Genomic DNA, 27,791 nt, shown 5'->3' on the forward strand with positions numbered 1-27,791 from the left:
AGTGGCGACTTAGATCCTAAAACAAGAGAGGCCTTATAAGTGCGATGAATTAAATCCCATTAAATTGCGTGCAACAGTGACGTCAGACAGCTTGCGGTTGAAAACCATGCCTGTTGGCGCTTCATTGGAAAACACACCTATGTCTGGCGAGCATTAGCATCTCTTGTAAAAAAAACTTAGGAAAACTCCTTACGTGCAATTGGACCCCGAACAAGTCAGTCATACGTTTGGCTGGCGGGGCAGGGAAACACCCAAGAAAGTTTCTCACTAATGTTCAAACAAAAGAGTGCGGTAGGCTAGTCATAGACTAGACAGTGTTGTGAGCACACGTTGGAGAAGCGCAAATTATTGACAGCTTAGAACAAAGCTCTGCAGTTATAGAAACGTTTATCGGTTTTATTTTAATAAGCCACGATGATGTCATACTTGTGGATTTTCTTGCTTGCAACTCTTGTTACGGGAGTGAAATCGGAAGGTAAGCCTACTTCAGGATTAAGGATATCAAATCTGGATTTGGGGATAGGTAAAAACTTAAAAAAAAAAAAAAAAAATACAACAAAGGTATCACAAAGAATAGCAAGACAAGACGAGCAACACTTAAGATTGATGTTCTAATTGATAGTCTACCTTTCTTTGACCATCATAGCATCACGTTGTTCTTTACCCTCTAGAACACAATGTCCAGGGGGGTGAAACCATTCAAATCCAAAATGCGACAAACCTGTTCTATGCAGAAACCGCAACATTAAGCTCGTTAAACACCCTGTCCTTTGATCATATTTAAAACATAACTACATTTTCTTTGATAATAGCAGCTTTGTTTATGTTGTATGGACTCTGTCAGACTCTGACTGAAACATTCTATAGATGTTTCGTATATTCTCCTCACTTGCTTTGTCTCACTACCCAGTTTGCTATAGTCTTGAATTTCCCCTTGGGGATCAATAAAGTATCTATCTATCTATCTATCTGTCTATCTACCTACCTTTATTCTAACAGGGTAGGCCTAAGTCATTGACTGTGTATTAGTGAAGTCTAGTGGAAATTCAACAGATTGGCAAGCATGCATCAATCTTTCATTTATTGGCCTATTTTGGTTATAGTTGTCCCATTCATTCACTGAGTGAGAGAATGGACAGGGTGCAGTCAGAAATCCAATCCTACTCCTGCTGCAGACCCCACCCTTTAGAGTGAACTTAGAATTATGAAAGAAAGGGATGTTTTGGATTCAGTCCTTAGGAGATTGATCATGGATATGGTAAATAAATTGAAACTCTTATGTTTTCTTGGACTGATTTGGAAATGAAATGTACTGGTTTTGCCTCTGATGCACCTTGTCTGAGGTGTGATGTTGGCCTCCTCTGTTCATGTGTATATATTTGCCAACTGTAAACAGTGACATTATATGCTGCCAGGGCAAAACAGAGTACTGGTTTGGAAAATGCATAGGTACAGAGAATCTGTAGGTAGAGGTAAAGGTCATTCTGGTAATGAAAGTGCCATGCCCAACAACACCACAGCAGTTAGTGACGAGTATGCAATGTTACATCATAGATTACAGCTTGAAGTGATAGGGAACGTCTATCATATACTGTACGTTCAAACAGAAGAGCGGAAAATAGCCCTGGAGAACAGTATCTCAAGTGGATTACATTTAATGGCAATGTCAGGGGTCAACCAACATAATGTGAAGTGAATATGGAGTAAGGATTACATAATCACCTACAAAGATTTAACACATGTACACTTTCTATAGATAAGCCACTTCCCCCCTGTGAAACAATGTAAATGAACCAGGGTACACAATGTTCTGACAAAGCTTTTAACTGTCACCCATGTAGCTTACATGACCAAACCTGTCTCAGTGGAAAAACATACATGCTATCAAGCTCCATACATTGCTTAATTGTACATGTCTAAAGAAGTGAATTTGATGTTATTATTCTGGTTTGCTTTGACCATGTTTTGTTATCCAACTTTGTCTGTCCAGAGGGAGATGTAGCAGAGGCAGAAGGTAAGTTGATGCAGAATGAAAATGAGCATATAACATCAACCAAAACCATTTTTTCTCCATGTCTACATTCTTTCTTTAGTGACTATTTGTATGTAAGTACCATTATGTTAATATGTCCTTATGCTTAAAGCATTGCCAACAGATTCAACTCCTGAGGAAGCAGTCGCTCCTGAAGAAGGTTGGTCTTAAGTTGACTTTGAGTAGTATCTTGCTATTTGGTTGATGGTACTGTAACCATGTCTATTTGTCTTATTTATTCATCAAGTTAGTAACATGGGCAAGCTGGCCATGTTTTATTTGTTATGTGTACAGTATGTCTGATTGAGAGTTCACAATGAGATTCATACATGGGGATATCACAGTCAGTTTCAGTACATATAGGTTTGTATTGGACTGAATGTTAAATCAACTCAGTACTTTTAAATTCTGATATTTTGTTCTACAGCAAGATTCATGGCTCAATGACAGCGTGTGGGTGAGTCATTACAGCAACATTAATATAGATTTATTTTACTATCTAAGGTTCGCCAACAGAGTCTGTCCCAGAGGACGCGGCTGCACCAGATGAAGGTATGTTAATGAAGCCACTGACTCGCTCTGCTCCACACTGACCTCGTGTCTAGACGAGCTGTGCCCTCTTGCCACAAGGCCAGCTCGATCCAAACATTCTCATCCATGGCTAAATGATACCCTCCGATCGCGAAGCACCAAACTCAGAGCCGCGAGAGGAAATGGCACAAATCCAAACTAGCTGACGACCTCAAAACTACCAGACACTCCTGACCTCCTTCTCAGCCAGCATCACTGCTGCTAAGACTGCTTTCTACAATGACAAAATCAACAGCTTACAGACACTTTCGAAAACTTTTCTCAACCTTCAAATCGCTACTCAACCCTCAGCTGCCTCCTCCTCCATCCAGCTTTACTGCAGATACCCTCGCCTCATTTTTTTACAAACAAAGTGGCGGCAATCAGCAGTCAATTCTCTACATGCCCACTCAACGCGATCTGACTCAGATACCGCGACTCCTACAACCTCTAGGGACTGCTGGAACATCTTTTTCAGCATTCACGCCTCTCTCGAGAGTGAAGTGTCCAGACTCCTGACATGCAGCCGTCCTACCACATGCTCGCTGGACCCTATACCTACGAGCCTACTTCAGTCCATCAGCCCGACCATCGCCCAGCTATCACACATGTGATCAATGCCTCGCTAACCTCCGCACATTTCCAACAGCGCTCAAAATGGCCCGGGTAACACCGTTACTTTAAGAAAGCTTCTCTCAACCCTGCTCAAGTCGAGAACTACCGCCCTGTCTCACTACTGCCTTTCCTATCCAAAGGCATTGAACGAAAGCAGTCTCCAAACAGGTCTCTGACTTCCTTTCACAGAACAACCTTCTGGATCCAAATCAGTCTGGGTTCAAAAGCGGCCACTCTACCAAAACGGCTCTGCTGTCTGTAATAGAAGCCTTAAAGAAGCCAGGGCGACCGCCGGGTCATCAGTACTCATTCTGCTTGACTTATCGGTTGCCTTTGACACGGTTAATCACCGATCCTTCTCTATACTACCGCTGACATGGGAATCTCCGGTTCTGCTCTCTCCTGGTTTGAATCCTACCTCACAGGACGCGTTTAACGATCATGGCTTGGTCAGCTATCCGCACCTCACCATCTCACCACAGGGGTCCCCAGGGCTCAGTGCTGGGCCCCCTCCTCTTTGCTATCTACACCACCTCCTTGGGACAGATTATCCGTTCGCGACGGCTTCTCATACCACTGCTATGCAGACGACACACAGCTCTATCTGTCCTTTCCACCTGACGACCCCCTGGTTTCAGCACGGATCTCGGATTGCCTTTCAGACATAGCTACATAGATGAAGGCACACCACCTCCAGCTGAACCTCTCAAAGACTGAACTGCTGGTCATCCCAGCTAAACCTACCATACACCACGACATCAACATCAAATTTGACTCCCTGTCTGTTTCACCCACCAGGACTGCAAGAAATCTAGGAGTTGTTCTTGACAACCAACTAAACTTCTCAGATCATGTTGCCTCAGTCGCCTCGGTCATGCCGTTTTTGCACTCTACAACATAACATAATGAAAAATCAGGACTTACTTGACTCAAGATGCTACCCAACTTCTGGTTCAGGCAATAGTCATCTCACCTACTCGACTACTGCAATGCCCTCCTGACAGGTCTCCCCAGCCTGCGCAGTGAAACCACTTCAGATGATCCAGAACGCGGGCGGGCGCCTGGTCTACAACCAACCCAAAAGGGCACATGTTACCCGCTGCTCATCCAGCTACACTGGCTACCTATGGCGGCCCGCATTAAATTCAAGTCTCTAACGCTTGCCTACAAAGTAGTCTCCGGTTCTGCTCCCCACCTACTTGAATGCCCTCATACAGACTTACACTACCTCCAGACCGCTCGCCCTCTGATCTAACAACGCCTAGCTCTACCACCCGGCACGCTCAAGCCAATCCAAACTTTTCTCATCTGTTGTTCCTCGTTGGTGGAACACACTGCCAGTTCCTACAAGGGCAGGGACATCCTTTTCCACTTTCAAAAAACTCCTGAAGACCCAGCTCTTTAGAGAACATCTACTCTCATAGCAACACTTACAACAAGTCTTACTGATCCTAGCACTCACCAGCCGTTTTAAACTGACAAGTAACTGTCAAAACAGCACTCACCGACGACTTATTCTTACTGTACTCTAATGTTTTTTTAAACTGTCCTAAAATTGTGAGAATTGTTCTAAAACTTACTGTTTACCATGTTGTTAGTCACTTTGGTTAAAAAGCGTCAGCCAAATGTAATGTAATGTAATGTAATGTTGTAGATGATAGATAAGTCGTTAAGGGGTTGTTAGTCAGGCGCTCTTTTTTTTTTTTGAGTTTTGTGGTTGATTAGGACATTTTATAAATTGAGCTATTATAGAATGAAAATAAACAGACTATAAGATCAGAATGCTTTGCTGTTGCTGCATGCACACATAATCTTCTAATGTGGTCAGTCTCCTCTGTGCCATTGTCTAGAAAACTTGAGGATCTTACATTTCATGTTCTTTAGGTATTTGCAGTGTGGAATGGTGAGGTATATGCAGCAGGTTGGTTTCACTGAAGTATAAGGCTCCTTCAAACATTGTATTTGTTAGCTGAGTGAGTCATATAAGCCCAGTTATACAGTGCTTTTCACTTGTCAGTCCTGTTTCGTATACATTTTTTTTTTGTTCATTTGAATTGAACCCTCATCTCAGCAATGGGGAATTTAATATATATCAGAACATTGCTTAATATAGCTATTTTTTAGAATAAAGAATAATTAGCCATGGAATCAGTTGATGTACCTGAACAGAGTTTAGTTTCTTCTGGGTGGGTCTGAGCATAGTTAAACAATGAACTGCTTGCACACAAACTATGTTGTTAAAGCTCAATGGTTGTAACCACACAATGAAACTAAATCACATTTTTCAACTGCCTTTCAACTGCCTAACTATTACGAAAACAAAAAATTATGAAAAATTACGAAGTGGATGTTTATCTCGTGACTTAATGATTGATCTATCCTGTAGCTTAATACTTGGCTCATTCTTGCTATATATAAATATTTATGTAATTTGAGTATTGCCTTGCTTTTTGATAGGCTAGTAATTATAATCTTCACAGACTCTTTAAATCAGCACAGTGATAAATGGTGTAGTGGCTAAAGCAGGTGACTTGTTATCCCGGCGTTGTAGGTTCGATTTTCTTATGATGTGAGATTGTCCTCTTGCTTCTCGCTAACTGCAGGTGAACTGTGTGACACGTAGATTCAATTGTTTTTGACTGATGTCTTGGTCTCTCGATGTAGAGTAACTATATGTATGGTCAAAACCTATTGTTGTGTCTCGTAGGCCTACTCTTACTCAGAGGTGAAAAGAAGAGATAGGATGCGAACTCCGGCCGAGTGCGCAGTGCACCGATGCGGTACCGTTAACGGCTCCTACACACAGCTGCGTTCCGTCAACGCATGCCAGTGGGTGTTCCCGACGGTAGCTATGCAAATGACTTGAAGTATAACCGTACTTTGATTGGTTGGTGCCGTCCGTCGATTGGCTTGATTGGCCGGTGCCGTCTGTCGGTGCAGCAACAGCTGAACTTCTCAACGCGAGCAACGGGAGAAACGCAACGCAACGGACCCACAATGCAGTTCGGCAACGGATGACATAAGCCCATGTAAAGCTGACTGCGTGCGTTGCAGTGCTGGAGACGCATCCCATTCTGTAACGGCCTCTACACACAGCTGCGTGCGTTGCAGTGCTGGAGACGCATCCCATTCACTTTACATGGGCTTATGTCATCTGTTGCTGAACTGAATTGTGGGTCTGTTGGGTCGCGTTTCTCCCGTTGCATCGGTTGAGAAGTTCAGCTATTGCTGCACCGGCATGCGTTGACGGAATGCAACTGTGTGTAGAAGCCATCAGCCACGAGACCGTTGATAAAGTGTGCGATACCCAGAAATTCGTCCAGGCTATATATTTTTTCCAACATAGATATTTAACACAAATAATGACTCATTTTGGTCGGCTTAAGTTAAAGCAACACCAAAGAGTTTTTTTGTACCTTAAAATAATGTTTCCAAAATCATTTCAGTTGTTCATCAACTCGTAACAGGGTGAACGGCACTTTCTGCATTCACTTTGCGGCCTTCTATCAGCTATAACCGCACTATGTAAGTTTGCCGGATCGGGTAGCGGATCTGTAGTTCGATGGAATGAGACATGAGAAACTACAAATTTGACTTGCATCTGATGTCGCAATACATCGTACTTGAATAAAATAAAATCATGCAACATATTCTACCTTGTCTGTGGACATTGTTATTTGCAAAGCCGGTGCTGGATAAACAAATAGTGTGTGCGACAGAGGAAAAGTTCTTTGGTGTTGCTTTAACTGTTTTATATACTTGCAATAGGTTTAGGTTTTGGCTGATGGCAATGACAATGCCAGCATTAATCGCTCGGTTTAGATTAGAAAAATGTCGACATAGGCTGTGACAGAACATTTCTAGGGGGTGGGGTATTACACGTTGCCACTGTTTCCACCAATGATATGTATCGCTGCATCATCAACAACCTTTTTGGAACTACAGTGTTCAAACGTCGGAGGTAGCGAATTGCGACACGGGTAGCCTACGATGCTTTCTGGAAACAGGTGTAACAATGTCGTTGTTTGGTCGCAAATTGCGTCGTACCATGGTGGTTGAGCAACGTCGTTGCTAACTTTTCTAGAAACGACCGGGTGGGTTGCGGAGCTTGTGGGTAAAAAACCCGCCCCTTTTAAGTGCTACTTTATCAGATCTAATATTGGACCTTTATTTTGATCGACTTTATTCATGTCAGTCGTTGCCATGGACAATGTTAATGTGACGGGAATATTTGAAGTAAGATATGGATTCACTTAAATTGAGGACAAAATGGGACAGAAACTCCAGTGTGTGGTGTGCAGTGAATTGTTAGCACATGAGAGCATGAAACCATAAAAACCAAAATGCCACATGGAAACTAAGCACCCCTGTCAAAGACAAACCCGTCGAGGTCTTTGAAAGGTGACGTGACAGGAGTTGAAGACTTCACAAATGTAATGCCAAACATCAGCATGTTCCAAACAAGTAGGCCTACAGGCACTTTGCATGTCTTATGTAGCTCACCGTATCCACTGGCTTGAACGCTAAAACATATGGGTCACGACTAAATGAATGGCTAATTGTGGGTCCCAAAGCTAGACCAGTTAAGAACCAGTGGTTTAGATAACAGCAATAACCCAAGTGGAATCTGAACCACTAGACAAAACCAGCACCAATTCAAAACAAATGCTTGCCAATTCAGTGGCTGTGCTCCAGACTTGGGCCCCAAACATGTTTGTTCTTGATGAGCTCACGTGTAGATATTTTATTTTCATGGTGGAGTTGATATCCTTGGAAATGCCCCAACTTGTCACAAAAACTTAGATTGAGTTCTGGTGCCCATGTCTTAACTCATTTTCTGTCTCAGTGGAGATAGAAGGCAAGGCATGCACGTTTGTTGAACACAATCCTGATGTACTGGTCTTGTTTGTGCATTGTGTATTCTGTGTTATACCTATGAACAATTACGTTTAGTCAAGGTGATGCCCTTATCTTCTTTAGGGCCCTCTCTACAGATTTGATATTTGTTTATGTGTGCTATAACCCAACTTCTCACTAACTGAATGCAGCAGTAGTAGAATTCCATAACAGATCATCTTTATTGAGTAGGTCTACGTAACTTTGGTTTCACAGTTTCATAGTCATTTTCTTTTATATATACATTTGTTTTTAGGTTCAGAAGTCAAAGAAGATACTGAAAGTATCTTTATATCATTTGTAATTCTTTCGAACCATGATATAATTAGAAAAAAATATTCTCAATATGTTAAATTGGCACAATAACCACCATTTCAACTTTAAACAGAAACAGCCACAGGATCTCCAGCAGAGGAAGAGGCTGCAGTAGAGGAAGAGGCTGCAGTAGAAGGTCAGTACTGTAACAGTACTCTGGTTGAATGTATTGCTTCATGTGTCTGTGTACTAAATGACTCGACCATAATTTCAGCTAAATAGAACATATGGGATTATTTCTTCTTTTGTTGTTTTAGTTTTTATGACCGTAATAACGATGCTGCTTGTATATGTGACCCGATCTGACACGGGGGGTCTGTACTCAATTGGATAGACCTAACCAATCAGAGCAACAAAAAAATCTTATGCGAGCTGTAGGAAGAACACCGGAACCGTTCTTCTTCTCCACAAATGCCTTAACATTGGTTTCTTGTCTTTTTAAAAAGTTATTGCACTGTCAATGTCTTGTACAATGCCCAATTGCAAAATAAAACAAAATACGTAGCAGGGTAGCCTATTCGGAAAACGGATATATCCCCTCCTTCGTTTTAAAAAATTATTTCGTTCACACCAATGCTAGGAATATGGTGGAGAAGGGTGTCGCAAACCCCTCAAGCAAACAGGTGGCCAATCAGAGATTTCAAACAAAAGAGGGAACAACAAGTCACAATGCAAACACGCTGTTTTCCCTTGATGAAAGTGAAACCAGAGTTTTCCCACATGTCCACTTATTTGGCTGAAGTTTTCAGAAATAATCGTTTTCAGTGATAAAACGTCATGGAAATATGCATTTTTCCATATGGGGTCAGAAGCCATTAGTCTAGCTTCTAGCCACAGTGTTTTTGTTGCAAACAAAATCAACCTAAGCTCAGATGACGTGATGGATGAGGCACCGTTGCTCATCTGTCCAGTGGATCAAGTGGATACTGTGATCTTCGGTACGTGAAGACGGCACACTTTGATCTTTGCTACCCCAGAGCTAACTTACAATGCAACTTGCCATAGTTAGCTTCAATTAATACCCGGATCTAATTATATGGGCAAAGATGGCAGCTTTGGTTCCTTTTTGTAGGCGATCTTCAGAGGTCTATAGTGTCTCCACAAAGGAGTCCAAGACAAGTCCAGACCAAACTTCCCGACCTCAAATAATGTGGCCAGGGCTAAATTCAGCTGGCATCCAGGCAAGGCAATTCCTACCTCTACCTGCCTGTAACCTGTAAATTCAAACACGATTTTCTCAGTTTTCAATTGGAAAAAGATGGCTGGAGGCCACAATTAAAAATGCTGTATCTTGACAACAATTCAAGATATGACTTTGACCAAGATATCATTTTGGGTCACTGTGACTCATCTTGACAGATTGGGTCACATATACTGTATGTGTATATTATAAGAGACCACTGCACATATTTATGATGTCATCCTACGGTTGTTGAGTGACATTCAATTGAGTTGACGGTCATATTCAAATTTGCAGTGGTCTCTTAATTTTTTTCAGAGCTCTATATATATATATATATATATATATTTTTTATATATATATATATATATATATATATATATTTGTATATCTTTGTTTTTTTCTCTATGGTGTGGGGCCCTCTATTTATTGAAACATTTATTGCATCGACCTGCAGCATAGTGTACACCTCTTTGTTATTACCACTATCCATTCCTTTCTAGAAACTGCAGCAGCACCAGAAACATCAGAGGGTGAAGAGGCACCCACAGAAGGTACAGCTTTTAGGCTTCATAGAAAAATGTGAAACTCAAAGGTGTCACAGACCTTTACTCAAGCATTTGCCTTTTTATGTACATTTTGTGACCGGTGAAGCTGATACAGGCGATAAAGCTGTTCCAGGTCTGTTTTTCTTCTAAAATTGTACAGTATGGCAAAACACTGAACAAACATGCTGTTCATGAAAGGACATTATGCATTAATTACTTGACTTTTTCAGAAGGAACTGCAGTTCCACCAGCCGAGGAAGAAGCAGAAGGGGGAACACAAGGTAGGAGAAGACTACAAAAAGATCTCTGTAGTGTGACAAAAAATGAAAAGAACATATGAAAAATATAGGTGACAGTCATTCAAAGAGTTCCCTTCTAATGCTGGTTTCAGGTGAAGCTGACTCCGCTGATGAAACTGCTCCAGGTGGGTACATATATTTCAGTTGAGTGACTTGCAAAGTCACAGCCGAGTGTCTTTGTTCAAACTTCCATTAACAAATGAGTCATACTACATACAGCATTTCAATCACATAACCCAAGCTAATTATGTTGTAAAATAGGAATGCGCTGGGTGCCTGGGAGATATTAACCGGTTTCTCTTTATCAACCGCAGAGGCAACTGAAGCACCGTCACCGTCAGAAGAGGAGGCCCCAGTGGAAGGTGGCAGCAGAACTCTTTTGTGTTTGTGAAAATGTGAAAATTAGCTGCACAGTCATTATATTATAGGCCTACTATACTGTACTCATGCTGTGTAATATTTTGTGTTTGTAAATGTTAGGTGGATCTGACCCTGCCACAGAGGAGACCGGTAGGTTCAACAGACACATTTAAGAATGTTGAATGTTGGAAAAAGGTTAAATGCAGAGCATTGAACATCTTTGGGAATTCATAACCCCTGTGATGTTGCATAGATTGTCATGAGAAATGATCAGACATGCTCAACCGGTTACTAATGTTCATATAATTTGCATATCAATGTTTGTCCTCAGATGTTGCAATAGAAGCTCCAGTGTCAAAGGGGGAAGTGGAACCTGTTGAAGGTAGACAGAAATGCATCAACAAATTACTGAATAAAATGGTGTAGTCCCCTCATTGTCCATGTTACATTTATGCAAATGTGTATATTTTGTTCTTCCTTAATAGGTGGATTTGATCTAAGTGATGCTTTTGAACCAGGTACATTTCATTAGCTCTTTATCCCTAGTGATGGAATGATTTGCTTTTTGAGTTTAAAATGAAAAGGTTAATCTATTCTGTCGATTAGAAGTCAGAACTATTGGCAAAGTATATGCTGTTATACTAGAATACCACTTAGAATTCTATTATGTCCCATACAATATTGGCTGAAAATCTACAGGCACTTCTGTACATGTCATAGAATGTCCTCTTATCTTTTGAAAAGTGTTTTTGAGCTGGACTGTGGAAACATTTCATTGTCTCTGCAGCAGGGTACTTCCACCCTTAACTGTCCCTGTTGTTCTGTTTCCCATTAGTCTCCTGGTGTTCTGTCTGTTTCCCTGTTAACCGCTTCCCTACCAGCTGGTGTAATTGGTTACAGAAACCAGCCTGTTTGTTTGGCTTGACCTTGAGGCTATAATTGTGAAAGTCTATAATTATAGAACTGAAGAGCATGTTAACAAAATGTGATGCTTGAAACACAAAAGCACCATTATTGTTCTTGTGCATATCACTAATCTTCTCACTCTTAGCTCTATTTCCCCTGATCTATAATAGGAGCGAAATGCGAAAGCTGTGTGGCATGAAGCTAATGAATGTGTTCTGATTGATATTCAAATAACTCATTGAGCATATTTGCTATGTCCTTCCTAAGCCAATGACCCCCCTGCTGACTCAGGTCCCGTTGAGGGCAAAGGAGGTACAGTAATATTTAGCCCAAAAGCAAATGACTAACTCCTCTTTGTTAACCTTCTGTTCAGAGCTTGCCTCGCTGAAACTTGATTTGTCATCAAGTCTTTTTGGTAGTCATTAACCAATTCTATCTGTATGCATCTATATTAGTTACTATATTTGTATGTTCCTGTGCTAACTCTAATCACCATACTTGTCTGAACAAAGTAGCAGCGCTGTGTTTTGACAAACTCTCTCTGGCTCTTTATTGCAGCACGCTCTGCTGGAGCTGCATCTGGCCCGGATGGTATGTCACTTGGAACCACTTAAACATGCTCAGTAACATACTGACCCGCACACGCATGCACGCACGCACACACGCACACACACACACAATGAACTGTAATTGTAGTGACAAAATCCAAAATCAATTTACAAAATCCTATTTAGGAGTATGCATATCAGCTTTTACCAGGGCTATTAGAGATGTGACAGGCTGTATGAGCTGTTTGTGATTAAGATGGCTAGTGCTGTCGGAGTAAGGGAAACAAAACATATTGTGCTCAGGTCTATATTTTTAACACAGTATCGTCAGCAAGGCACTAGTCATTTTCATGTAGTCTCCAATTTAATTATTTACTTTAGTCAATTTAGTTTATTTGAAAAAATACATCTGGCTGTTTTGCATTTAAGCCTGACAACAACAAAAACTATTAACATAGATTCCTTCATCTTCCTTTCTAAACAATGGCAATCTGTTAAGAAATCTAGGATCTAAAATACAGTATGTATGTTATTGGCATGGCATACCAATATCAAGATGTTTATGTTCATTTGTACCTTCAGTTCTTTTTTAATCTTTTGAAATGATCTTTTATTCATTTCCTGTAGGAGCTGCTGAAGACAGAGGTAGAGTAAATCCTTAAACTGGGTAAACCGAGCCTGATCTGCCGGCGATTTCTTTTTCGCAATGCAGCTCAGGCTGGAAACCTGTGCATCTTTCTCTGCTACTTCCGTTACAATTTTGCCGGGACCAATCACAAACTGACTTATCCACCTGGCATGCTATTGGTAGGTTTAAAACGATGAAGATAGAGAAGTGACGGCAAAGTCTCTCACGACCATCAATCCAAACCTTCCTTTAGATTAGCAAACAAATCGATCGAGTGGGTGCCATTCAATTTCATGTTTTTTTTTTTGCACAACCTGCAAAAACCATTCAATGCCATTTCTGCTTCTGCAGACAGCTGATAATTGCTATGGAACGTCACCTGCCCTTTTACGTGTATGTGTCACTTAATATTACAAACCAAGACTGCGGATCTCTAAAGAAACGCAAGCCCCCACCCCATAAGTGTATCTACAGTGCCTATAGAAAATTGTCATACCCCTTTGAAATAGTTACTTTATTTGTCATATACACCCATTTAAAAAATATATTTTTCCAGTTTTATTTACAAATTTAGCTGTATTGTACTTAATTAGCTGTGCTGTGTTTTGGGTGGTGTGCTGTGTTCAGTCCAAAAAGATCAATCTTTGTCTCGTCTGCACTATGCAAAAACACATCTGGAATGTCCTGCCACCATGTGGATGCCTACTATGAAGCATGGTGGGGGCAACATTATGTTGTGGGGATGTTTCTCTTCAGCGGGGACTGGGCAATTGGCCAGGATGGAAGGGATAATGGATGCTGCCAAGTGCACCCAAATTCTTGAGGAAAAGCTGTGTCCCTCTACTAGACAGCTGAGGATGGGCAGGTCATTCACCTTCCAACACGACAATGATCCTAAACATACTGCCAAAAGAACAAAGCAGTGGCTTAAGGATAGGAAGGTGAATGTCCTTGAGTGGCCAAGTCAGAGCCCTGACTTAAATCCTATAGAAAATCTGTGGATGAGTCCATCGCTGTTCCCCACAGAATTTGACTGAACTTGGACAATTCTGCAAGGAAGAATGGGCAAATATTCCCCAATCTAGGTGTGCAAAGCTAATAGAGACATATCCAAACAGATTGATGCCTGTAATTAAAGCAAAAGGAAGCTCTATGAAGTATTAAATCAGGGGGTTGATGACTTTTCCAACCCTGTTATTCTAGCTTTTCATTTTTATTAATTTTCAGAACTGTTGCCTTTTTTCCATTATTTTGATGTTAAGAATATAAATAATTAAACTGGAAAAAGATATGTTTTAAATGGGGTTTGATTTAAATATGGCAAATAAAGTAACTATTTCAAAGGGGTATGATGATTTTCTATAGGCACTGTAGGTGTATTAACACAATTTGCATTGTGTTTGATTAGTGCCCTCTGGCAATGGACTATTACCAATATAAGGAACTTGAAAGTCTTTGTATTTGTGCTTAGTTTCTTTAGCCTGTCTAGTGGCATCAGATGTTAGAGGGATGCATCCTTGAAGCTGTTCCTGTGGCATTAAGTGTTCTCTTAGATTTGACATTATTTGATTCTGATGTGTATAAGATTTTTTTTCTCTGAGGGTTATGAAAAACCATCATCTCATGCTACCACAGTAGTAGGAAGATCAGGCTGAATCTTGCCCGTCTTGTTTTTGAGGTTTAGTTTCCTTATTCAACTGTAGAAAGGGCATGGCCCCCGAGGGCATAGTGCGACAGCGATACAGAACAAGAGAGCCTCAGAGGGTGGCAATGTGCCACTGATTATTTTTATTTCATCTCGAGTCACATGTCATCAAAAATGGTCAATCAAATAATTAATTTGTTTATATAGCTACTCTGGGAGATCTGAGGTGTGGGTAGAACAGTATGTCAAATGTATACTGATGATGAGAAGAGACATGTTTTTGTAACACCCTGACTCATGCTTTGGTACTCCGAGCATTGCTATGTGTCTTGCGCAAGACTTCTTTGAGTATGTGCTGAAGGATATATATATATCTATAGGTACTCGCCCATACGATGATTGATGTTCTGTATGTAGGCTACCAGAATTATATAGAACAGAGTCCCCCCCAAACTCTCTCTGTGTGTGGTGATAAGGCTTTAGTTAGTTATATTACAGTTATACCTCACTTTAGTGGAATCTTAGTTGGCATGCTCAAAATGTACAGCATCCAAGCTATGTAAAATATCTTCAGTGCCATGTGTTGAATCACTGACCACAACCACTATTACAGAGACAAAATGTGTTTTGTTGACTTTCAGTCAGTCACGTGGAATTGAAATTTACAGATGTGGTTAACAAAAGTTAATGTTAATGTAGTTAATATTCGGAGAATTCGGGTGTGATATTGACCTAAAGTGTGTTGAAACATGATACCGAGTGTGAACGTATGTCTCATAGCCCATCTTGGCTTGTCCCCTGCACTCCAAAATCTGGCGCTAGTTAGCCGATGCTACCAACAGCTTTTTCAATGATTCTTCCAGTAGCAGCAACTGGAATCAATGCATTTCCACTGAATTATTTTTTGGAATCTGATCCCTTATCATACCTGTTCATTTTTACTTGTAGCTCAACTTATCGTGACTAAATTCAAGATGGCTGCAAACGCTAAACTTTGTGTAGATACTGTCTGTATAAATCGTCTTGTAAGTAACTACCAGTGCTTTTTTAAAGTTCTCAATGTCTCGTTTTAAATGTCGGCCCTCGGAAGTCTACCAATGAAGTGTGGAGATACATTGAGCCTCGTAAATGGTGTAAAACAGTGATTTATTTGCATGGCTAGCCCGATGCCGAAGCACCACCATTGAAAAAGCTGTTGGTAGCATCAGCTAACTACTAACTAGCGCCAGATTTTTGGAGTGCAGGGGACAAGACGAGATGGGCTATGAGACATACGTTCACACTCGGTATCATGTTTCAACACACTTTAGGTCAATATTACACCGGAATTCTCCTTTAAAGTGACTCACCTGGAAAAATCCAGATGTTGTTTCACAACAGTTTGATTCTCTGTTACATAATGGAACCGATCATTTAAAAAGTGTTAGGGTCATGTAGTGTTTGTACGGTTGGCTTTTTTGTTTAGCCCAAATTTGTCTTCATTGTGATTTGTTCAGCTGTTGAGTTTTTCTGCTATTATTTAGTTGCTGCTTTCTTAAATATATTATCATTTATACAACTAATTTATTATAACTCATTTTTTGTGGAAACAAAATATGCCATCACGTGTACTGAAATACGCCTGCTGAAATATTATTCTTGAGCTGTATACTTTATGACCCTTAACAGCACCATACCACCCCCTTGTGGATTGATAGCATACATGGGTTCATATAGAAATGTGTATCTTTATTTACAAATTCTCTACTTCTGTTTGTAAGCTCGATCTCTAAAGACTATGTTGCATTTCAGAGGCTGGATCGGGTAAAATTGCTGGTATTCTGGCTGCAGTTGGAGTAGCGATTGTTGGGGCAGCTTCCGGTTACTTTGCCTACCAAAAGAAGAAGCTTTGCTTCAAACCCGAAGGTCTGTATTGCTGTATCTCATTCTCTACTTTATGGTCTTCTGAACATGAACATTCTATGCAAGGCATCAACGAACCTCTGGCGTAAGTATCACTAACACAGTGTTCCATTCCCACAGCTGATGCAGAGAGTGCACATAAAGCAGACCCTGCCACACAGGCTGAGCCTCAGGGTACGTCATACTTACTTCAGTGTTCTCTATGCTTTTAATTGATATGATATTTAAATTATGAATGGACAAGACATCATCAATGTGTGCTTACTACATAATATAATATATGAACTCACTGCCTGTAACAAATGTCCAGTTCACTTAAATCCTTGTGTACTTTTCCCACAGTTCTCAGCAGCCTTCTGAGTTCATCATAAATGGTGGTTATTGGGGAGAGGTCTGCAACATGAATGCTGATGTCTACTGAGTTGTAGTTGGAGTGAAGTACATCATTTTAGGACCTTAATGTGAAATGTGGATTTTAAGATTAGCTGGAATGTGCGTAATTTGAAGGCAGATATTTGAGAGTATTTGGCGAAGAATGTGAAAAAGTGTTACATTGGTCCATCTTTAATGTTACCTCCAAGTAGTGCCTTATCTCTGCAGGGAAAGGAAGCATTCGCCTTATCTTTAACTTCAGTACATTTTAGATAAAAGTCTGTTTAATGATCATTATACATTTTAGGATACAATAATGTATAAATGTTGGATTGGTTGGGTGACTGGTTTGGTTAAACATGCAACATTTTTGAGGTAATAATTTAAATGTGTTGGTATTATAGCTTTTTCTGGGGAGAAGCACTTTCCTTTCAATAGATGCTCTGATAGATTTTTACATTATTCATGTCTGATTTTTATGTTTTATGATGTTAGCCCTTGTCAATTTTGTCATGCTATTGTTTGGACTTGTAGCACTTCTACTTTTTGGAATGCTGTAAATACTGATCAACTAAATAAAGTGGGATTTTCGTGTGTTTTGAGGTTGAAAAGACAATTAAATTAAATGTAATTCTGAATACACCATTTTGTACAGTGCATTGGGGAAAAATATTATATATTATACAAATATTTGTATACAAAAACACCTTCATCACCTTTACATTAATTTTGTATGCTCATCATGTAAAGGACCGGTAAACACATACAGTAGCAGTCCAAGCACTGATGAGTTATGTGGTTATGAGACTGAGCATGTATGCAAAAGTGTAAAACTGTCACAGCATGACAGGAGACACCATGATAGTACCAACTTGGCAGTTGGTAGTGTTTGAATAGTTTTGCATACAAGTTAGCTCACTAGTTTTAGACAAAAACTCTATTATAGTATTGCTTCAAACCTATAACATAGATAGATAGATACTTTATTGATTCCCAGGGGAAATTCAAGGTCACAGTACATACAATTACCATGTAATTCACAGATATTAGACATGATGGGTATGATCTCTTGACAGCATGTATATTAAGATCTGCTCTCTAAATTCAATCATATAGTATATAGTAGCCTATGTTTACTGGGCTGGTGGTTAATAATAAAATAGATCATTTGGGTAGGCCCAAGCACAAATGTGATCAATCTGAATTATTTACACATTCTCTGTGAAATAGGCTATATGTTTTGCACACAATAATGACGGTGTTATATTGATATAATATTATTGCTACCTATTGGCTGCACTGAATATAGACTGTTGTCATGTGAAAGTGCATTAGGCCGCCTATGCATTTCATGATGGTAGGCCTACCTGACCTTTCATACCGCAGTTAGTAAAACGTGCCCTTGATTTTACAGAAATGGTGTGCTGCTATTTCAGGAATTACGGTAGGAAAACGAATCGGTAACACAGTTGCATTCTTTGCTGCAGACATGGTTTGCGATTATAAAATGTAACACTTGCCTAAAACCAAACTGAAGACGTGTACAGGTAGTGTTGTCGATTTATAAGTCATTTAAAGATCTGAGATGCACACTACATTTCCTAATTTGCGTGATGTGGGAATTATTCGGGATTCGTATTAAAGTTTGAGACTCATGTTTTTAGTTTGTTATGCTAGCTATAGTCTTTCAATGCTTTGAAAATAGAAACAAAAGCAAACTTACAAACAAGCTCAAATTATGTCCTCTATTTAGCAGGTTACTGCATTCATTCTGCATTTGCTATAAGCACGAGTGAACACTGAATGCATCCATGGAGCACTTTAGTCTGTTGTGGTAAGTCAAGTCAGTGTATGTTTGTGGGTCTAGAAACGTATCGGTACAAAGGTAGCCTACTCATTAGGCTACTCAGGAGTGAATGAATACCGAGGACAAATGCGTGGAAGCTAACCTCAACAAATGACTTAATTAACCCTGACAGAAATAATTGCAGTTATGGGACAAAAAAAAAAGGTTAAAAGTGGGCCTGTAGGCTATCCTCTGCATATTAAATCCCCCAAAACATGTTTGACATTTACTGGTACTGTGGGCTACTAATAGACCTAATGGAGCTTATTTTATGTATTTTGAAGGTGCTTACCATCGGGACTCCTTATCCTCATTGTTTCTGCCAGATACTGTGTCGGACTGGACAATGAATCCAGTCCCAAACCCAATTTCGTCCTCATGATGGTGGACGACTTGGGTATTGGAGACATTGGTTGCTATGGAAATGACACAATCAGGTAGGCATCATGTCCTTAATAGGCTATTATTTCTTTCAAAACCTCTGTTTTTTCATTACTTGTCAATCTTTACCCTAACGCACTGGCTCAACAGGACCCCAAACATTGACAAACTGGCTCTTGATGGAGTGAAACTGAGCCAGCACATTGCTGCCGCTCCTCTGTGTACCCCTAGCAGAGCTGCGTTTATGACAGGCCGATACGCCCTGCGGTCAGGTAGGACTGCTCTGAGAAAACAAAAAATACTTTGATAAAGGCTTGAATGCATCTCTCCTGATGTCAGGTTTGTTGTTGTTGCTAAGGGCTTGGGGCTGTCGGAAGAGTACAGGTGATTCTTTTTTTGGGTGGCTCTGGAGGACTCCCTCCTAGTGAGACAACGTTTGCCAAGCTCCTGCAGAGAGAGGGCTACACGACTGCTATTGTTGGTATGTGTCTACTCATGTTTTTGTTGTTGTATTTGTTAAAGTTATCATTACCAGACACATTTTAACTTTTTTGACAGGAAAATGGCATTTGGGGCTGAATTGTGAAAGCAGGAATGACCACTGCCATCATCCCAACAACCACGGTTTTAACTATTTCTACGGGCTTCCTTTCACTCTTTTTAATGACTGCAAGCTTGGAGAGGGCTCAGATGTGTTAGCTGACATACAACTGAAGCTGTGGAATCTTACTGTCCTGCTTGGTCTAGGCCTGCTTACTCTAGTCTGTGTGCACGCTGCTGGCCTGTTGGAAGTTAGTAGAATGCTGATGGTTCTCGTCGCTCTTCTCTGGCTCCTGGCTTTTGGGGTGTGGTATGTGCCATTTCGCCTCCACACCTGGAACTGTATCCTTATGAGAAATCAGGAAGTAGTAGAGCAGCCCATGAACCTCGAAACACTCACAGAGCGCCTCGTCAATGAAGCTGAGCACTTTGTTGAGAGGTGAGGACTACATGCCAATTGCATCCCTATGTTGCCTCCCTGTGTCTTTAATCATGCCGTTGAGGGCTTCTGAGTGAGATCTTTCATTTCTGGTCACAGAAACCAGCACAAGCCTTTCATGCTGTTCCTTTCACTGGCACATGTGCATACTCCACTCTTCACATCCAAAGGCTTTGCTGGAAAAAGCAAACATGGCATCTATGGAGACAATGTTGAAGAGGTGGACTGGGTGATAGGTAAGACAGATCATGTGGTTGTTCAATGAGCAACACTTCCATGGGTCAGTATTAAAAAAACAAATCTTATCTCATTACTCACCAACAGCTGTAATGAAAGTGTCATCTACGGATCCGCATGTGATGTGAGGGGAAAAAATAGAACATGGTTCAGGAATCTGCTGGTCTAGACTGATAAAATGTCTGTTTCCTTTCCCCAACAGGCCGGATGGTGAATGCCATTGACAGGCTCAACCTCTCCAACAGGACCCTAATCTACTTCACTTCAGACCATGGCGGATTCATAGAGGACTCGGATGCACATGGACAGAAAGGTGGCTGGAATGGAATCTACAGAGGTAATACATGCCTGCAGCCACGGTTCCACATTTCAATCGGTCAATTGGTGTTGACTTAAAGCAACACCAAAGCACTTTTCCTCTGTCGCACGCACATTATTTGATTATCCAGCACCGGCTTTGCAAATAATGATGTCCATAGACAAGGTAGAGTATGTTGCATGGTTTTATGAAAGTATGATGTATTGCGACATCAGAAGCAAGTCAAATTTGTAGCTTCTTATGTCTCATTCCATCGAACTACAGATCCGATACCCGATCTGGCCAACTTGCATAGTGCAGTTATAGCCGATAGAGGGTCGCAAAGCGAATGCAGAAGTGCCATTCACCCTGTTACGAGTTGATGAACCACTGAAACGATTTTGGAAACATTATTTTAAGGTACAAAAAACTCTTTGGTGTTGCTTTAACCTAAAGAACATCAGTGATTGTTGAAAACTGTCAGGGCTCTTCCAACATAATATACTTTTACTTTTTTTCAGTTTTACTGTTTAGAAGATAAGGGTTCAGTATCATGGACTGATCTGGAAGGATGTCAGTCAACAGTGAGAAAGCTTGTGATGGTCTGGGTAGAGACAAAAGGTGGAAGGAGAATGTTTTTTTGTTTTATATCTTTTGTAAATACCTTTCAAATATTTAACTGATTTATCAGTTATTAATTAGTTTTTACTGAATTATTTTCTGAATAGCTGAACATGCAAATACACAAATGTGAAGGAAAAAAATAGCCTTGAACATTTGATCAGGGTTTATAGTGAGCAATTCAGACATGTGTCTGTTTAATGCAGCAAAGTTCCTCTAGTTTCCTTAGCGACCTTCTCGGATTCACTTCACTTGAGACATCCAGATTTCCACACCCCACGGTTGCTCCGGACATCTTTGGACAGTGTTTCTGTGTGAAACTCTATTCCAGTCATTTAGTCTTTAGGAGGAACAGGATGTGCGAGTCCACATGCCGGCCCCTTGTCTCAGCGTAGGACCCTAAGTAGCCCCAGACGTCTGCTCCTCCACTGCAGGGCAGCCCAGCGGGACAGCTGCCCATAATAGATCCTTTATTTCCTGTGCCATGTGCTGCACAAAGCTGACCGTGTCTCAGCCCAGACCTCTGACTAAATATGCCTCATATCTCCTGAAGTACTTCTTCAAATCCAAGGAGTCACATTTAGTAGTAGTTATACTAATGCTAGTTGTAGTTGTGTTAATGTTTTTGCCAAAGACACTTTTCAAACAATTGTTTGCAAAGGTTGACAATCTTGATGAATTCTGTCTGTGAAATGAAGAACACGTTTCGATCAGTGTCATTCTTACAGGAGGAAAAGCTATGGGGGGTTGGGAGGGGGGAATCCGTGTCCCCGGAATATTCCGCTGGCCTGGTAGACTGGCTGCAGGAAAGGTGATAGATGAGCCCACCAGTCTCATGGATGTCTACCCCACACTGGTGAACCTTGCCGGAGGACAGCTGCCAAAGGACAGGTGAGCAGGCACTCATAGAAGAGGAGAGTGGGGGTAGTGAAAATATGAAGGCAAAACATCTTAATGCGTTTATGCTGTGTTTTACATGTATAAAAGCTATTATTACATGTCTCTTCAGAGTGCTGCAGAATGCTCCATTCACTTGAATGGGCCTTCCCAACATTCGGTGGTCTGCTAATTCTTAATAACAGACCGTTGCTAAGTATAACAGACCGCTGTCAAGGAAAATGGGCTTTGTGCTTCTAATTTACGCCTTTCATATTACTGCGCAAGGACTGGAACTTCATTCAAAAGTGAAAGCAGACGGTTGATCAGCTGTGGGGCAATTCCACGGAAAATTGACTTTTTGTCACATCCATAACGCCAGTGAAATGCCTTGGCATTTGTATGATGTGAATGATAACATTCATGTACATTCTTCAGCCAAAAATAGCAAATGCTCAAATTTCATGTAATCATTCACATCATACCATACCATCACATTTTATTGGTGTTATGGATGTTACAAAAAAAATTCCATGGAATTGCCCTGTGTTCTAAAGAATGTTTGATTCAAGTTCAGTGTGTGCTGTTGCAAACTATTTGTTTCTCACCAAAAGCCACGATGAAACGGTAACAAATAGGCTAGGCTATGTAGGCTAAAGAGTCACAGCGTGGGGAGTTTATTGTTTAGTTTTGGCAAGTAGCCGTGTAATAAGCGGGATAATGCGCTGCGCGTCGGGGTCCGTTTCGCCCTGTCGGGACTTATTTTCCCAATAATGACCAGCGTTCTATACATTATCCCTTACTTAACTAATAATTCTGTGAAATTATACAAAATTATTTGGCAATTATTTGGCCCCTTGATATCCCTCTGGTATTTGAAGGAGTACCTAAACTGAGCTGTGTCTTGTCTACCTCTTAGAGTGTTGGATGGCCATGACCTGATGCCACTGATGGAGGGCAGAACGGAGAGGTCCGAACACGAGTTCATGTTCCACTACTGTGGCATGTACCTCAATGCTGTCCGCTGGCATCCCCCTGGCAGTGAGTGTCATGCACACATGCACTGCATGCCACTGTGTCTCACTCCACAGTGTGAGATCTATTGTGGCTTTACTGTCCCAACGATGTTCATTCTGTTCACTTTTTTCTCTCTCCGCAGGTGATGCCATTTTCAAGGTGCATTTCTTCACTCCCAACTTTTCCCCGCCTGGAGCAGGCGGTTGCTATGAGATTGGGATCTGCATGTGCCACAAAGAGTTTGTCACCTACCTCGACCCTCCGCTGCTGTTCAACCTGGCCACGGACCCGTCCGAGAGCACTCCTCTCTCCTCGGAGACCGAGCCTCGCTACGCTGAGGTGCTGCAGAGGGTCAGCCATGCTGTGGAGGAGCACCTCCAGACACTGCAGCCCATGCCCAACCAGTTGTCGTGGGAGAACGTCCTGTGGCGGCCCTGGCTTCAGCCCTGCTGCGGAACCTTCCCCTTCTGCTCCTGCTCGGAGGCCAACGGCACAGTACCATCTGCAGCATGACCACAGCACAGTAAACACAGAGGTTTGCGGTCACAGGCTTCTGGCCATCGGGTTCATCTCCACAACAAAACACAGAATGGGTAAAAGTGTTCATGATGGGGGCAATGTTTACCCATGCATGCAGGTGTAGTCCTTGATATTTGTAAATGCTAAGCCAGAACTGTGAATTTACTGTGAATTCGGTTAAATTCTTCTCACATTCCTTCAGCTGTCTGTCCAGTGTGTGTTTAAATGGAACAAAAACCAAGTGGCCAAGTCATACACTACTCCGGCTTAGTTGCTTCAGAAGCATGGAAGGGAGGGATAGCAATTGATTGGTTTCTGAGCTCAAACACTAATAACCTTTCCCCAGAATCAGTGACTGTATCTCTAATAATTTCTGATCCCAAATATGGTGGGAAATGGATATCATCATGCTTTATAGGGATTTTATCAGGGAATTCAAACTTAAACTAAAAGTGTTTGTTTATCAATGACATTCTCTTTGTCTGCTTATATTGAACAACTTAAAGGATAATTCAGGTATTTAGCACTTTGAGTCCCTTTTCTGGTTTGTTTGGGATGAACTGGTGGTCACCAAAATTTTGACGATGGGTCCTGTCTCAACATCTGACTCGTTTTGAATCACCTTTGACTACTTCAGAGTGGCTGCCTTTAAATACAAAGCTAATCTATAATGCAAGTGCACTTTCAGATCTATCAAAATTGCCTCCAAAAGAGTTATTCTGATTCCCTTCAGTTGGAAGAGGAACATGACTGAAAGTAGGATTGAATAGGTTGTACAGCTGACCAGGAGGAGGCAGTATATCCCAGGTCAGTGGAAACACTTCTGCATACTGCACTCCAGTCCTTCGTTTGTGTTCTTTAATTGTGTCAACATCTTGTAAGGGAGTATGCTGTGAATTTTATTTTTTTCTTTACATCTAAAGAGGGAATATATTAATAAAGGAAGTGAAAACTCCATCTTAAATATTATTCATGAACTGTTGAAGAAGAGAAACCTTTAAAATGTGAAGGCTGGTATTATGACTATTACAGTATTATGCCAAACTTGCAGAGTTTAGGTGTCAAAACCAAAAGGGAACGCATAACCATGCCCTTGCTCATGGGAACAAAATCTTTTTCTTTTCTTTTTTTTGCTTTGTTATTGCAACTTACCAGTTCTTTGTGCCTTTGGACACCTTGTGTTATGTATTCATTAAAATAATTTTATCAAATTAATAGTAAGGTCTATTTTGTGTGTAGATTTATTTATTCAAGCAAAGTGACACTTTTCCAGCAGAGGGTGCAGTACTCAAACATATCAGATCAGAGAGACTGGGACCGTGCTAGACAATGCCTGGACAAGTCTCATCCACTGATTCATGGAAATTATATGCAGAGAAAATCGTGTCTTCACACTTTCTTACTGTAATGCAGCAAGGCCATAATGATAAAAAAAAAAATTAATGATATTAATATCCTTTCTGAGGATCTTGGGCAAGATTCCTCACAGATGTCAACCATTACCTCTGCTGGGATCCTAACCAGATACAGAAATGCTGTGCTTTTATCATACTCACCGGTCATGCAGTGAAGGGCAATAGCACTGTATTATCCACAGGCAGAGTTGGAAACAGCCTGTCTCCCCTAACCCTCTCCTGTCAGTGTCTCACTGTCTCTGTCACTGGGCAATAGTCCAGCTCAGATCCCTATGGAGGAAAAGACTGTGTAGCTGTCTGGAGGGACAGTTTGTAGCTCACAAATAGACAGACAGATGAGTAAAGGAAGCTCTGTGTGTAGTGTTAGTGCCCAGATGTCAGTGTGAGGCATGCGTGGACTGAGACGGAGGGAGGCTGGAGGTGCCCTCAGACGGCAGATGGAACCCATGTTGACGGGGAGTGAGCAGTAACACTTGGGCCTGGCACTAGATGCACCCGTCTGCAGTCACAACCAGGGGAAACGGCATGAAATTGCTGCAGCCTAAAGTGCAATATAGTGGAGATTGGCCAGGTAGACTATTATAGTGGTTCTCCACTAACTTATTTGATGTCTACTTCATTCTCACTGAATTACTTCTGGGGCCATAACTGATTGTGGGGAAAATGGAAAATAGTGTTCATTTATCTTTTATCTTTTTTTTCTACAGCAACATATTTCTTGGTAATAGTTTTATCTTCAGGGGCTGGATGCTTTCTTCTTTAGAGATTCCATTGATATTGGGGCTAAAGTAATGGAGTGTAGCCCCCTGTATCCGCATCTCATTTCTACTGCTGCAATCCATTCTGACATGAAAGAGTCACCAGTTCTACATCACTCCCCCTTAGTGTTTTTGGCTTTGCAGTTACTCATGTTCCTAACCTAAATGGTGACCTGGAGCTAATGACTATTTTTTTGTCACAGAGAACATTTTCTCAACTGGCTTGACGTATGTGGTGGTTTAGATGGTTTTTGTGTAAATCTGTGAGGAAATGGCTACCATACACCCGAAGTCTGCAGTGTATCTACAGTAAAACATAAACATGGGGCTGCTTGTAGACCAGTTATGCCTGAAAATGTCTACCAAAAGAGAGGCTGGCTCTGGCTGACACCCTTTAGCACCCTCTTTAAAAGTACAATCATTCATTTTTGAGTAGCGTGTTGGGAAAGAAGCCTGGAGCCAGTTAATAACATTCTTCAGATGGGTGAGAGTACCCTGTTTCTTGTTTGTTTTCAAAAACATTCATGTGGAAGGGTATTCTTAAAATTTGCCAAATTTAGCATACTGTATGAATGGAACCTCAGTAAATAATCACAGAACTTCTCATTCAGATGGGTCATTGTAATTTTACACACTACCATGAAAAGTAAAAGCATTAAAGCACGACAATGTTGTCTTGTGTTTTTTGTAAAATCTTGATTTTGCACTTTGCAGTGCATTCATTAGTGACAGAAACTAATGTATTTGGTGGGATCGTCGGCCTTTGCCATCTCCAAGATAGTCTAGAAAATCAGAAGGCAAACTAAAGGTCATATAGGGGATTATATAAAATACATCTTAGCAAATGCAACATGACACTTCCTAATCTCAGTTGATGCCTACCATCCTTCGCAAAACTAGAGATTAAGTCCCTTGTGCTGCCTAAAACCAGATTCTCCTCTCTCTGCTGCTGGAGGCCTTTTTGCAGTGGCATTGCATGTGACTCAAATTAACATCTAAATAACCTCCATGAATGTAGGACACATGAGTGGCAAACAGGGGAAATGCAAGCTGTGGGTAGCATATACATTATATTTATGATCATCTTTGCATTGTGCCTGACAGGAAAAGGTCACATGTTTTATGTACTTATTATTCTGCATGAGAAAAGAAAACAGACATCTGTTGTGTGTTGTTTGGCAACAGGGAGTCAATTCTGTAAGTCGTTTAACACGACTACAGAACTCAAATCCCAACTTTGACCTTTCCATGTAACAGGATATTACAAATCGGGCTGTCACTTGGTTCGTGTAGCATTAATTCCTCTTAGCATAAATTATTTAATCTAAATCCAAACAGAATTTTCACTAGTCTGTGTGTTTGTAGTTTGCTGACCATGCCTGGGCACACATGTCAAAACGATTTAAAAACTGATCAAATGGTTTGGATAAAATGTTTTGTTATTCTTAAAATATGTGTGAGGTGTGGTGCTGTGTTGGTGACAAGTTGTGTAAGAACTGAAAGATCAAACAAATGGTTGAAAGGGCGAAGTTATGAAGTGATGGGATTTGACTTTTCTTAGTAACACTTTCCTATACACCTGTGACTATGTGCGTGCCTACTTGCAAAAAATGCTCTTAAATGTTGAAAGGACCTTCTCCAATCAATTTAGAGAATATTCTGTCCACAGAACAAAGACGGTGTGTTGTGCCAAGATTCCACCCATGATAATACTCCCCCTTGCACAGCACTTTCTATTTGATGTGGAGTTTCTCTGGCACTGTTTCTGATAATCCAATGGCTCATTTAACCTCCCCTAAACTTTCCTTAAGTGTTTTAAAGGTTGTAATTTTCATTGACTCTGACTAACACATGTGTCCATAGCAAAAAAAAAAGGAAAGCTCACCAAGAGGTCCACTTTGCCTTAACTTGACACTATAGGCCTGAATTGCAAACACTTGTGCATAATTTGTGAACATGGTTATTCCAGCTATTCCAATAGGATTCAGAATATCTGATTGTTATCTTTGCATGCTCCCATATGCAACA

At 40.9% G+C, this 27,791-nt stretch overlaps 2 protein-coding genes across 9 annotated transcripts; both read left to right on the forward strand.

Annotated features, from left to right (window-relative positions):
* The first annotated feature begins 162 nt into the window (after nt 1-162).
* Nucleotides 163-17,412, forward strand: si:ch211-39i22.1 (skin secretory protein xP2). Of its 7 annotated transcripts, none has more exons than XM_048239197.1 (18): nt 163-475; nt 1,991-2,014; nt 2,145-2,192; nt 2,537-2,584; nt 8,502-8,564; nt 10,112-10,162; nt 10,390-10,437; nt 10,548-10,580; nt 10,770-10,817; nt 10,936-10,965; nt 11,147-11,197; nt 11,301-11,333; nt 11,989-12,033; nt 12,280-12,312; nt 12,897-12,914; nt 16,334-16,447; nt 16,565-16,618; nt 16,787-17,412. In XM_048239197.1, exons 1-18 carry the CDS (start codon nt 415-417, stop codon nt 16,813-16,815), a joined length of 831 nt encoding a protein of 276 aa, XP_048095154.1. In that variant the 5' UTR covers nt 163-414; the 3' UTR covers nt 16,816-17,412. The 7 variants fall into 7 exon arrangements, with proteins under 7 accessions (XP_048095154.1, XP_048095157.1, XP_048095158.1 ...); XM_048239200.1 differs by having other exon boundaries at nt 8,502-8,544; nt 10,110-10,162; XM_048239198.1 differs by having other exon boundaries at nt 165-475; nt 8,502-8,544; nt 10,110-10,162; nt 10,387-10,437.
* Nucleotides 17,413-18,268: 856 nt separating this feature from the next.
* On the forward strand, nt 18,269-24,801 carry arsh (arylsulfatase H). Of its 2 annotated transcripts, none has more exons than XM_048239195.1 (11): nt 18,269-18,363; nt 18,570-18,650; nt 18,947-19,099; nt 19,194-19,315; nt 19,402-19,524; nt 19,602-20,022; nt 20,122-20,258; nt 20,462-20,596; nt 21,907-22,069; nt 22,974-23,095; nt 23,214-24,801. In XM_048239195.1, exons 2-11 carry the CDS (start codon nt 18,628-18,630, stop codon nt 23,582-23,584), a joined length of 1,770 nt encoding a protein of 589 aa, XP_048095152.1. In that variant the 5' UTR covers nt 18,269-18,363; nt 18,570-18,627; the 3' UTR covers nt 23,585-24,801. The 2 variants fall into 2 exon arrangements, with proteins under 2 accessions (XP_048095152.1, XP_048095151.1); XM_048239194.1 differs by having other exon boundaries at nt 18,276-18,363; nt 18,573-18,650.
* The last annotated feature ends 2,990 nt before the right edge of the window (nt 24,802-27,791 follow it).

This window comes from Alosa alosa, chromosome 3 (genome assembly GCF_017589495.1).
Source record: "Alosa alosa isolate M-15738 ecotype Scorff River chromosome 3, AALO_Geno_1.1, whole genome shotgun sequence".
NCBI lineage: Eukaryota > Metazoa > Chordata > Actinopteri > Clupeiformes > Clupeidae > Alosa > Alosa alosa.